Source organism: Sturnira hondurensis, unplaced genomic scaffold, assembly GCF_014824575.4.
Source record: "Sturnira hondurensis isolate 20B ecotype Veracruz unplaced genomic scaffold, ASM1482457v3 Scaffold0021795, whole genome shotgun sequence".
Classification (NCBI taxonomy): domain Eukaryota; kingdom Metazoa; phylum Chordata; class Mammalia; order Chiroptera; family Phyllostomidae; genus Sturnira; species Sturnira hondurensis.
In genome coordinates this window covers 5,373,932-5,386,901 of record NW_028094426.1, presented here as the reverse complement: position 1 = coordinate 5,386,901, position 12,970 = coordinate 5,373,932, and the positions used below count along the sequence as shown (strand labels likewise).

Genomic DNA, 12,970 nt, shown 5'->3' with positions numbered 1-12,970 from the left:
TCTTGTGACTTCATCGATCTTTGCAAACATGAAGATAACTTCCAGGATCAAGCTTGTGCTAAAGTTTGGAGATTTGCCTCGTGAAGCAGCTCTGATCTTTGTGGTCCTTCACAACATTTGAGAATCAACCAGTTTATTTTAAAACTACAAACTCTGAATGTTGCTAAGGAATGCAGGCTACCTGCTTTGCCATTATTAAATGAAGAAAATACTTTGTTTTTCTCTGTGTCCTTTGTAGGTAAAACCATGGTTCACGTATCTAGGTTCCTTCACACCTCCTACCACAGAGTAAAAGCTCAAGAAAAACTTGCAGACATTGACTGCCAAATCCTACAGCAGAGGGAAATGCTTAAAACAATAAAGAAAATATTTTACAAATACTTTTCTGTAAAATAATGAAATTATATTTCACTGTGAATATCTGCTTTAAGTTCCCTGGGTAAACTTTCTCCTCAAGTACAAATGTCTATAACACATCCCTGTAACTCTTCTCTTAGAAAAAGCACACTATAATTTTAGCTCCTCAACTCCTAAATTGATAATTACATAGATTTACATAAACGCACATTTGATACAGTTAAATTGTTTCTAATAAGGCATAATTGCGTGAAAGTGCTTCACATTTTGCATTGCCGCTTGTTGGCACAGTTAACAGACATCAGTGGTTACAGTGTCTTCGTAACTGTGCTCATGATCTCAAAAGATTAATCACAGAAGTGATCAAAAATGAAATATTCTCTGAATGGGGGATGGGAATGGTGGAGAATAGGCTTGATGGAGAGGAATCTTTAAGTAGAAAAAAAAGCATAAAGTTCCTTTTTAAGTTTTATGTTTACTTAACTATGCAGAATGCACACTTTGGCATAATTCAAAGGCACCAAAATGATGTCGCTCTTATTTGTATTCCCGAGACACCCAATTCCTCTGTAAGATGCAGTCACTCTTATCTCTCTCTTGCAGACCTTCTAGATAAATTTTATTCTGCAATATTATTTTTAAAGCTTTGTTTTTAGTTATAGAGCAAACATTTACTTTGAAAATGTAAATGCCATTTACTTTGGCAAACTGATTTTTAGCATTAGAAGATGTATTTGAAACTGCATAAAGGGGGATAGGATTGAGACTGGGAGGTGGGGATGGCTGGGGTGGGTGGGAGTGGTAGAAAAAAATGAGGTAATGAATGTTTAACTAGACTTACTGTGATGATCATTTTGTAACATATACAAATATTGAATCATTAGGTTGTATACCTAAAACTGATGTTAATTATGCCTCAATCAAAATAACTTTTAAAAATAAAGAGAAGTTTTTAAACTAAAAAAAGAGAGTGTATAAGCAAAGAAAATTATGGCATTGTTACACTCTTGTCCCGAAAGGCGTTTTGAGCACTACTGTGGTACATCGCTGTGCGGAGATAAGGCTACGGCTGGGACTGCAACCGTCCTCACACCCTATAGCCTGGAGCCAGACACACTGTGTGTTTCTAGTCATTTTCACTCACTAAATGTTGAATTTCGAAGGTATGCTACTACCTTAATTTTCTAAAGGTCCCCCAAAATGTGTATTAAGCAGCCATTTATAAATAGATCCATAGATGGTCCATTTAAAAATAATTTTTAAACAATGTATCAACATTTAATTACTTCCATATTGTAAACCATAAATGAGGCTTTTTAAAAATTCAAATGTGTGGTGCAAATAGCATCAGCCTTGAAATTAATCACAGGCACACACACACATAGCTCTAGTTGTGATATTGTCTTCTGCGATCTCTTTCCAGTCCCCAGTGCCCTCGGCCGTCTCCGAACTTCATACTTACCACGGTGCTGGCACTCTAATCACGGGGGCTCCTTGACTCTGAACTTGAATATATCAACACCAGACTAGATACAACTCAAACTTAGTCTGCTTTATTTACAACAAATATGGCCCACAAATAAGCCCCTAAGAAGCTCAGGCCTAGTCTTCCACATTTTACCTTTGAAATATCCATCTTTCTAAATGTAGTGACACACACACACACATGCACTCAGGAATAATACTGGGTTGGCCAAAAAGTCCATACGTTGTTTTCCATAAAATAAATGACATTTTTCATTTTCACCAATAACTTTATCGATTGGGAGATTTTGAATATGTCGGTTATCTCCCATGTGGCATAATGTTGATTGTTCTCAATGCCTGGATTCGATCACTGTCAGCTTCACCTGGTCTCCCCGACCATGGAGCATCATCCAGCGAGACATCTCCAGCGCGAAACTTCACAAACCACTTCTGACATGTTCGATCAGTCACAGCATCCTCTCCACACACTGTGCAAATCTTTTTCTACATTTCAGTTGCATTTTTACCTTTCTTGAAATAATAAAGCATAATATACTGAAAATGTTGCATATTTCCTTCTATCTTCAATATTAAAATGGCTACACAAAAATTCACCAATTTTGGTTTTTTTAAATACACATTGATATCAAAGTTGTCACAATACACTCTAACACAGTTATTTTGAATGACGTTAAAGACAACTAAGCATTGCTAGGAACATCTTACAGAAAAAAACAAATGAACATTTTAGCCGACCCAATGTAAAAAGGCATTTATTGTACTGCCTCCTTCTGTATTACATTGAGACCTCTTGAAGTCACTTAATGTCCCTGAATCTACGAGCATAATATGCAATCCCTTTTCCTTACATAGCTTTTAGAAAGAGCAAATGAATTTATAATCAAGAGCCATTTGAAAGTTTAAACTAGACTACATTAACTGTGTTACAATGACATAGTATTCATACAATCACAGTTAGAATCAGAATTTCTACAGGGGAAAGGCTTGAAGAATTGTCTGCTCCCATCTCCCCAAGTGCCTTAGAAAGCTGAGCCCCGGCAAAAGTAAAATGACTTGCCGTGGATTACAGAGCGGGCTTGTGGCCAGGGCCTGCCCTCCTACTCCTCCTTCTTCACTGGCTTCCTAGCCTCTGCCTAATGCCAACATATTGAAGTGATGCCCCTAGATTTGCCCCAGGGTCTCTGTTCTTCTGTCTGTCCTCCCCAGGAGACTGTTTCCACTCCTATAGCCTACATACGTCTCCAGCCCCACCTGGCACGGTTCCGATGACTCACAACTCTGTGAAGGCCCTTGGTGTCCCTCCCACATTAAAGCCATGCAAAGGCTCTTCCTGTGCCCAGGGTGGAATAGCTGGTCCCAGACACCACTTTTCCTCAGAACGGCCCAGCTATGCTCCCGCTCCTGCTACAGTCTGTCTCTGAATTACCCCATCAGCACTACCACACCTCCAGACTTTAAGCCCGTGACAGAATTGTTCTACACACCATTTCCAGGTCTGGCTAAGGCCTAATACAGGGTAGGTACTTGATAAACAGAAGGTACATTAACTTGAATAAACAGAATTATATTTTTATCTTCTCCATTTTCCTATTTTTGTATATACTGACAATAATAATAATAATAATAGTTGCAATGGAGAGGAAAATGCTGTCCTACATTGGAAAAACTATGGCAGGACATCTCCTCATGTAAAAAGATCTCCCCATTCTGCTGCAGGCTTCACCAATGAGATTAGAAATATCTCAAGAAACCCAACTCTGGCCCTGATTGGTGAGGTTCAGTTGGTTAAGTATTGTCCTGCAATGAAAAGGGTTGTGGGTTTGATTCTGGGGCGGGGCACATGCCTGGGTTGCGGGTTCAATCCTTACCTGGGGCACGTGTGAGAGGACACTGATGGATGTTTCTCTCTCACATCAGTGTTTCTCTACCTTTTTTTCTCCTTCTCTTTCCTTCTCTCTAAAACTAAATAAGTAAGATCTTTAAAAAAAAGAAGCCCAACTCTCTGAGAGGAAACCTGGTCCTCCCCCATGTACGTGCCTTCCCCTGAAACACTCTCAAATGGTTTTTAGTTTCCCCTTATTTGCTCATCTCAGAGCTCAAAGCTGGTTTACTGTCTCTTATGTAGCTTACCAAAAGGTAGACTATTTAATAGTAGACCATTCAGACTATTACTATTATCCTTAAAAAATGAACACAAAAACCAAACCCTCATCCTCCCCTTTAATGAGGTTTCCATCCTCTAACTTCCTTCATTATTTTCAGTGGCAAATATCTTCCTTGTCCAGAACATATCTGAGTGTCCCCAGAGAAGGTAAGCTGCAAAATTACTGCGCCCGCAGGCCATTCTCAAACTCTTACATCCCACCTCCCTCGCGTCCTCACCACACACCCTTGGCAGACTCTGGAGGACGCTAGCATCTGCCCTGTGTGGCTCCTCCCTCCCTCTCTCCTTCATGCCTCTAAGGCCCACTTTCTAGCCAGCCAGACTTCGAGGTGTCACTGAACACACTCTCTAGCCAGGACCCTACATCCTGTCACCCCTTGTCCTTCTTTCCTTTCACTCAGACAATCCCCAACTTGTGTCTATCCAATCATATGCTGTCCTTACTTCTGGTCAAAAACTGCCTAACAGGACAGGCCAGTGCCACTAGGTTGATGGTCTCGACCCTTGGTGGGAGGGTTGCAGCAATTCCTTGACATGCCCCTGCGGAAGCCTCCTGCTTTCCGCTGGGAGTCATGCACACATCGCCCCCCTGCTCAGTCCTTTACCCCAAGCTTGCTCCCTGCTCGACATTTATTCCCTCTCCTGCTTCCAGTTTCCCTCATCAGGCACAGACCAAATTCCTCTTCAAATCCTACCTGCTACTTAAAAATGCTTTTGTGAAAAACAAAGAAGGGTATAAAGTGAAATGACTAATCCGAAGTGTCTATCCATAGAAAGTTAGTCTTCAGAAAAATGTTTAAAGTTTTAACTGTCCAACTGTGTAATCTAAAATAAAATCTGCGTTTCCACTTTGGGGGTCTGTCCATAACCTCTGAACCTTTCTCTGTTTTGTACTTTTCTTGGGGCAGGTTCCCTTGGTCCCCTGGCTCTTCTCCTGAACTCACTTGTATATGAACTTGCTAAAGAGCAGCTACAACTGATTAACCACAAGTGACTAGTTTCGAAAGGCCCCCGGGCTGGTGGGAGGGGTGGGGAAAGGGAGGAAAGGCAGAGGCCACGCTGTGGGTGCTCTCTCTTACCGCATGACAAAATTTGCTTCATCTATTTGACGGCCACAGCTACTCTTCTTCAGAATCCCACCATTTCCCACCACCGCACATTTCTTCAAGGGCAGCTGGAATGGGGTTGCCTAGCAACAGAAAACAAGGCGGGTTTTCACTGCAGAGAACACACAACTGCTCACAAAAATCATTGTTTACAGCCGATCCTTTGGAGGAATTTGACTAAAGACTGGGCAGAGTGAAGAGGACATGTAGAAAGAAAGATGCAAGAAGTTTGTAAGGAAAAAACTATCCTAGTCCGTTGAACTTAAAAAAAAAAAACTAACTCCGTAAAGTGTATTTAAATAGACACTTTTTTTCTGTATCAGATTGGCTATGCACATAGTGTTGTCTGCCATGGAAAAAAAAAGAAAAATCAAAGCTATACATAGAAATATTTTTGAAGACATTAAACTGGGAACAAACTCAAATGCAATTTCACTTATTCATACAATTGGTTATGAGCACTCAGCAAACACTGCTGAGCATTTCCTATACTAACTCTTGTTACAAGGACACAGAAGTCACAGGCCTCAGGATGCACAATTTGGGACATGAGGAGAGTATGAACAGATATACTTATGCAACAGACTCTAATGTAATGTTGAAATTCCTGTAGGAAAGGTCGGCTCCAGACACTGGGGAGAATTCTATAGAAGAGCAAGATGGCACTTCTGCCAAGTTGACTCAGGGAAAGCTTTCTCACTTGTGATGAATTTCAAAGGATGAGCAGTTTGGCCCGGCAGAGAAAGAAGCCAAAACAAAGACACAAAAGTATGCTGAGAGCCAATGTTGTGTTTATGAGCAACTGAACACACTGGGTGGGTCTTTCTAGAACTTAGGAGGCACTGAGGGGCAAGCGACTTGTAACTGACCCAGACAGCTTGTGACTCTGCAAACATGGAACTGGGCTGCAAAGAAAATGTTCACTGCACCTGAGTGTTCTGGCGTGCTATTTATATTACCAAGGAATATCAAAACCCAGCAATAGGCCCTGAAAGCGAAATGCCTCATTTGGTCTCTTTTAGCTAGATCAGCAAGAACCACGAGGTACAGGATTTCCTGCTTGCTGAAACAGTGCATAATGGGTGGAATTCTTTGGGAGACTGTACTGTACCTACCTAGTACATAAACTAACTATATTGAATAGAATAAATACATGAATGTATACTATAAAAACCTTGCCCAGGCATAAAATGATTAAACAAGAAAAAACATTAGAGAAATCTTTGTGCTCGTTAGTAGCTGAGGGAGGCTTTGAATGCAGTGCGAGAGGAAGCTGCACTTCTTTGGTTTCTGGTAGGTAAAAGGAACAACCAGAGCTAGGAAAACACGGTTGAGAAAGGTACAGCACCTAAAGTGTAAATTCTCAGCACTTGCCCACAGAGAGTTCAGAATCCCCTGCATGACCATGACAGAGCCCATCGGAGTGAACTCCTGAGCAGGATGTGTAGAGGGGGGCAGGCAGAGGCCAGCACCCTAACACATCCAGGATGGTTCAGGATGGTATGTGGCATTTTTTTTTCGGTCAGTCCTGAGAAGGGAAAGTTTGAAATCTACACTTGAAACTCATTAGATTTATAAATTGTTAGATAAGATTTAAGTTTCTATGCTTGAGTTAGCTGTTCATTTAAGACACAACTATTTGCTAAGTGCTACTATTCCAGGAATTGTCCTGGGTGACAGAGAAATAGGTGATAATCCCTGTCCCCCTAGAGCTTAATTGTAGTGGGAAAATGGATGATAAATACAGATAAATGAGTAAAATGAAGAGCGTGTCAGGTGGTGAGATGGGCTGCGGAGAGAAAGAAATCGCTGGCAGTGGAGGATCAGGAAACGCTTTTGGAGAGGAACAGCAATTGAAATGGGGGGCAGGGAGGAACTCAAATGAGTCAAACAAGCAAATCCCTGAAGGACATGAGGTTGTGTGCCTCACTGATGCCGGTGGGACCTGCTGGTGGAGACCTCGAGGAGAGAACATTCTGGGGTTTGAAAAAAACAGCAGAGCCCACTGCGTCTGGAGCGGAGTGCCAAGGGACATAGAGTAGGAAAGGCGATCAGAGAGATAACTGGTCCGGGTGTTGGGGAACAACTTCTAGAGGGCCTTGTAGGGCCTGGTAAAAGGCTTTGAGTTTTCTTTTAAGACGACAGTCAAGTCACTGAATGATGAGCAAAGGAATGACAATAGGCCATCGTCTGGAAGAATCACGTGCTGCTGTGTGAATAGGCTGTAGGATGGCATGGGCAGAAAGAAACAGACCGGTTAGGGATCTCCTGTTACAAGAGATTAGAGATTCTGGTGGTTTAGACTACAGTGATGACAGCGGGGATAGTGAGGGGTAAGCAGATTCGGGAGATATTTAGAAGAGCTGGCTGGATTTGCTGATGCAATGGAAATAGGTAGGGTAAGAGAAAAAGAGAGAAATCAAGAATCATGCCAAGGTCAACTACAAAGTTGGACTTGCCATTTATTAAGATATGGAAGATTATGAGAGGAGTAGGTTTTAGGTAGATGGTCTGGAGCTTAATTTTAAACATATCAAGTGTGAGATGCCCATTAGGCAGTTTAGTGGCCAAGTAGGCAACTGGATCTATGAAAATATAGTGAGAAAATTGGTCTTCCCTGAGGTAGAAAGTTGGGAGTGATCAGCATATAGCAGGCATTGAAACTCAGGTGATTAGATGGTGAATGATGTAGACAGAGGAAGAAGAGGTCTAAGGCCTGAATCCTGGGCACTCCTCAGCAGACTGAGGAGAGATCAGTACAGGAGACTAGGAGAAAGTGGCCATGGGAATTGGAGAAAATTACAGCAAAGTGTGGTGTCTTGGAAGACAAGTAAAAAGAAGTATCTCGAGGAGTGAAGGAGAAAAATTATATCAAATGCTATGGTAGATCAAGTAGAAAAACCACTGAAAACTGCCACTGGATTTAGCAACAGGAGGTCACCGGCAACCTTAACAAGGACAGATTAAGTTCAGTAGTGAGGACAGAAGACTGGTCTGAATTCAGTGAGTTATACATGTATATTTGCATATCTTTGAATATACTGCAGTTTATTTGAAAAGTATGGGTTCACTCATCCTCAACTAATATTTAGTTTGCTAATCCCCTCCCCTCGTTGTTGTTAGGTCATAGAACAAGACTGAGTGGCAATCCCAAGTTTCCAGGTAACAATCTGGGCCCAGCACAAACAGGTCTGGGAAGCAGCAACATACACCTGGGTACAAATACTCCTCCATAACTTCCAGGTGGTGGGATTATAGGACTGCAGGGCAGGCTGTCAGGCCCTTTGGCATTCTGCTTCCCGTTCCTAAAGGGGAATAAAATTGCACAGGATTTTGTGTTGTTGTTGCCTTTTTGTTGTTGTTGAGAGAGAGAGAGAGAGAGAGAGAGAGAGTGCTGGAAACATCAATGTGCTGTTTTATGCCTTCATTGGTTGATTCTTGTGTGTGCCCTGACTGGGCAATCGAACCCACAACCTTGGCATATCAGGATGGAGCTCTAACCAAATGAGCTACTCAGCCAGGGCATGAGATTATATGAGATGATATCTGAAAGGCACCTCTCTGAGTCATGGGTATGGTCATCCACTCATCTTCCTCCACTTCTTTCACCCCTTTCCTCCTTCCAGCAGAGTTTACTAACTTGTTTAAGCCATGAAATTCCTAGGTTCCATGGGTTTGGGGGATACATGGTAAAACGGTGATGCATCTAACTCTGTCTCAATAACTGGGATAGTTTATTAGCAGAACATTTAACTATTAAGCCAATAAACTATTAAAAAATGTTAAGCCCTCCAACAAAAGCCCAGTGAGAAAAACAGAAGCCATTTCTGACTTTCTTCCTGGCAATCTGTGTTTACTACTTCTCCATTTGGTCAACGTGTAGCCCGCACACAAGCAAGTTCACGTCAGTAAGTATTCCTTGAGTGTCTGGGCTGCCCTCTTCTGGGAACTGGCAGCACATCAGCAAACAGTAAGAAATCACCAGTGCATCGCAGAGAGGAAAATTTTAATTGAGAAATCTCTGACATTTTAAAAAACTAATTGCAATAATATCATTACGCTAGTTTAGAGCACAGAATATCTCAACCTGAGAAGGGTCAAAACTCACCAGAATGATGTGGGAACAAGGTGTCTGTGCACCTCTTTTCTGGGTGTACTACAGAGAAAGAACTTTCAGTCATTCCATTCCAAACAAATAGTATGATTTTTGGCAAGAAGTACTTTTATTAAGACACTCCATCCTTTCTCTCCAAAGGTACTTTCATGTGTCCAGGCAAGAGAGCATCTATTGGATCTGAGATTACAGTACACTCCTTCTGCTAACCTTAAAAATGACTACTCTAAATGAGAAGATAAACTAGGCAGACTGACTGTAACAATGAGCTGAAAACATTGCTTGAGCCCAATTTTACCTTACCAATCTCTGTCCAAATATTTTCACCTATCACCCTGCCCATCTGTTAATGGCTATCTTCTTAATGACCATGTTATTCAGTATATTAACCATCTATGTTCAGCTTCCGGTCTGCTAGGCCCCTCACATTCTTGGTGTTTCAATGGAAGTCAGGAATGGTCCCATATATCTCCAGTACAATGATAAGAATTTTAAAAAGGCAAAGTATTGGACATCATAAAACTCTGAAATCCAATATCATTATGTGATATGAATACATTATAATATACTAAAAATTTTAATTCTATGGGGGAAATATCATTATATTGCTTGACCACTACGGCATTTATCTTTGTGTCAGATACTTTCAATTTCAAAGATTTATATAGATTTCGAACAAATATTTTTTTATCATTGGACCTTTGAGAGTACATCTCCTACGTCCATCAACCAATGAGTTTTTAAATATACATTTTGTAGAATTCATTGCAGGTAACATATCTTTTTGCTCAACTCTCTATGTCCAAACAAAGCACAGATGGTCAATAATGTATTAAATAAGTTCATCATTTAATCAGCAGATTTATGTGGAGCATCTAATCAATGTTCAACAATTCCTGACCTAAAGGCATTTTCTTAATGTCTTAATGGATGTATAACTTAATTCCCAAAATTAAAGAAATGTGAGCCCCACAACTATCTAAATGTGAGCCAGTGAATAAAACCATTTGGAATCTTGCTTCTGAGATACCCCTTATCCTTCCCATCATCCAGCAGCCCACATCACCTGTGTCTCTTCCTAAATAGCCCTGGTGCCGAATTTCCCTTTCCATTCCACGATAGTTGCTGAACACCTATTATGGGCCAGGAGCGGTGCTGGATACTGGAAATACACTGGTGAGCAAAGTAGACATGTACTCACTCCACGTGTGGAGCTCACATTCTAACAGGACTGACAGGAGGCAGCAGATGTGATAGGAAGGGCAGAGTGTTGCAGGGTTAAGAAATATCACTGAGGAGGTGACACTGAGGTCTGAGATCACAAGTTTAAGCATAAGAAAAGTAGCAGAGATTTCTAGTCTATTAAATAACCTTAGAATGGTTAAAAAAAAAACCAAAGACAAAATTTAGGGCCTTTCATGTTTTATGGCATGAATGACGGTAAAAAGACATTACTGGCTAGAAGACTTTTTTTGGAAACAAACCACAAGTGCCAACTCTGAAAATATTATTGGTTGACAATGTGACTTTTGAAAGAATATTATTAAAATATGAATAATTTAAACCTTGGTTGTTCGTTTTTTTGGTGCCATAAGTAGCTCCTGAGTATCCCAGAATGGCTTTTATGAGTAAGTGAATGAAGCCTTATTTCCCAGTCATTTCCAAACCTAGGTCCCTCACTTCACCCTCCTCTTCATAGGCAATCCACAAATGACAGCAAAGCACTAAGAGGCAGTGACTGGCAGGATCATGCCTGCTCATTTGCCAACCCACAGACATAACTAGATGTCTTAAATGAATTACACTGCCTCTCTAAGCAATATAGTTAGCTGCCATCATCATTAATTGTCTTTGAGTTTGAGCATGCCTTGCAGGGCATGGGAGAAGTTAGGAGGTGCATGAAGAAAAAGAAAAATGTAACCATTTTGTAGAAAGAGAACTGGATTAAACAATGCCATGATTACTATATTTGCAGAAATATACAACATTTTGGTAAAGTAAAGCACCCGTGATTACAAATTAAGTTACAATAGTCTTTGAAAGAGAATGCCTTGGAGGCACACCTACAATGTAAGAAGTTACCATCACCCATTGATATAAAATCAGCATCAAAGAATAAAAAATGTTCCATGTAGAACAAGAGCAGAGATTAGGAGGCAGGCTATAATGTCCCTGCACCCAAGTTATAAAAAGTCACTAACCTTAAATCTAGGCATCTTGGGAGTACAAGGAAGCCCAAAAGTTTTGAAATCCCAGAAGCAGCCCACAAAGGATTCCATCTAGATAGAAGTTCTACCAGAAACAATCTAACTCCCTAACTGCTGGGAAGAGGCCCTACACCACATACCTCTATGAGAACTGACAGACTGAGTCAGATTAAGCACACTATTCACCAACTAAATATCTTTATTTCAAGAACTAACTTATATTTTTAAATAGTCTCTTGTTTTTGAAGATGAAAACAAAGGTCTCTGCTTTAAATTTAATACAGGACATATCAGACGCTATAAGATATAACTCTCACCATACTTCACTGCTTCGATGTATATTCCTCAGATGCACCGAGTAACTTTTCCACCTACCTTGTTCTAGACTCTTCTTCCCCCAGCTTCCCTCACCACTCTCCTGCTCCTGTTTGACAAGTAACCTACACTTCACGCCTTGATGCTTTTACACTTGGGGCAAAGGAGAAATGCCATAAATATTTCTGAATAAACATTGTTTCGTAGCTTTAAAAAAAGTGAGACTCTCAAGTTAAATTTTGCTGATTTTGTTACACACGTAACTTTACCTCTTAGCTAGAAGACTTGTCACTTTTATTTTTACACTTCAAAATTCCAGCAAAAATTCTTTGCTTTCTTTGCTTGTTTGAAAAGCCCTACTGCACCAGGCAAACTCTTTGATAGAACGGGGGAGAGGGCCTTCCTTGTCATGCAGCTGTGTTTCAAAGGGAGCAAAACAGCCATTCAGTGTTTATGGCGCCATCAGGCACCGCGCACGATGAAGAGGAATCAATGTCATTGTTAGAGGAGGGTCTCGGGTCTTAACCAAAAACCAAAGGTGGACTTGACACCCTTCGGAGTGGTCAGAAAAGCTGTCACTAAATCCCAGCTGCTATTAGTCACAATGTCAAAACATGTGCTTGCCCTTATTGATGAAATATCAAGCCTTTGTCCCTCAGAATGTGAACTCACACCTCCAATTGCAGTTCAACCCGGTCGTTTCTATGTACCGTCACCCACGTATCCACATGGACTCCCACACGTAATTATGTTCCACCCCCACACGCAATTTCTCACCCATATGTTAATTAAATCCTCAACCTAGGCATCTAAATACACCCCCTGCCTCACATCTAATTACAACCCCCCTCTTACGAACGTAATTACACCATTCAACCACCCACCTAATTATGCCCTCCTTGACATGTTTAATTGTACTGCCCTGCTCAAGGACCTACTTACATTCTAACCAGTGCACCAATTAAGCCCCCAACCCTTCAACCATATTCTTCAGATGCACGTCTCTCTATCTCTGTACCCCACTTTGTTATTTTGGCCAAGGATTGGCAACTCCCCACAAGTGAATTCTTAGTGAACAAGGTGTCCAGGTAAACAGGCAAGATAATGAAAAATACAGCTGACTCAAAAGCAGCTTTGGTCCTTCCCAGCAAATAAGCAACTTTATATCTGCTTTTTTTTTAGTCATTTAACTGGCCCTTTGGATGTCCAAATTAAAATT

At 41.0% G+C, this 12,970-nt stretch overlaps 1 protein-coding gene across 1 annotated transcript in view; it reads right to left on the bottom strand.

The window, feature by feature from the left end:
* Nucleotides 1–12,970, bottom strand: part of ST8SIA1 (ST8 alpha-N-acetyl-neuraminide alpha-2,8-sialyltransferase 1) — a 133,898-nt gene that overhangs the window by 47,995 nt on the left and 72,933 nt on the right. Inside the window, exon 3 of the mRNA XM_037033919.1 lies at nucleotides 5,089–5,198. Coding sequence (XP_036889814.1) covers nucleotides 5,089–5,198 — 110 coding nt within the window. The remainder of the gene's footprint in view (nucleotides 1–5,088; nucleotides 5,199–12,970) is intronic.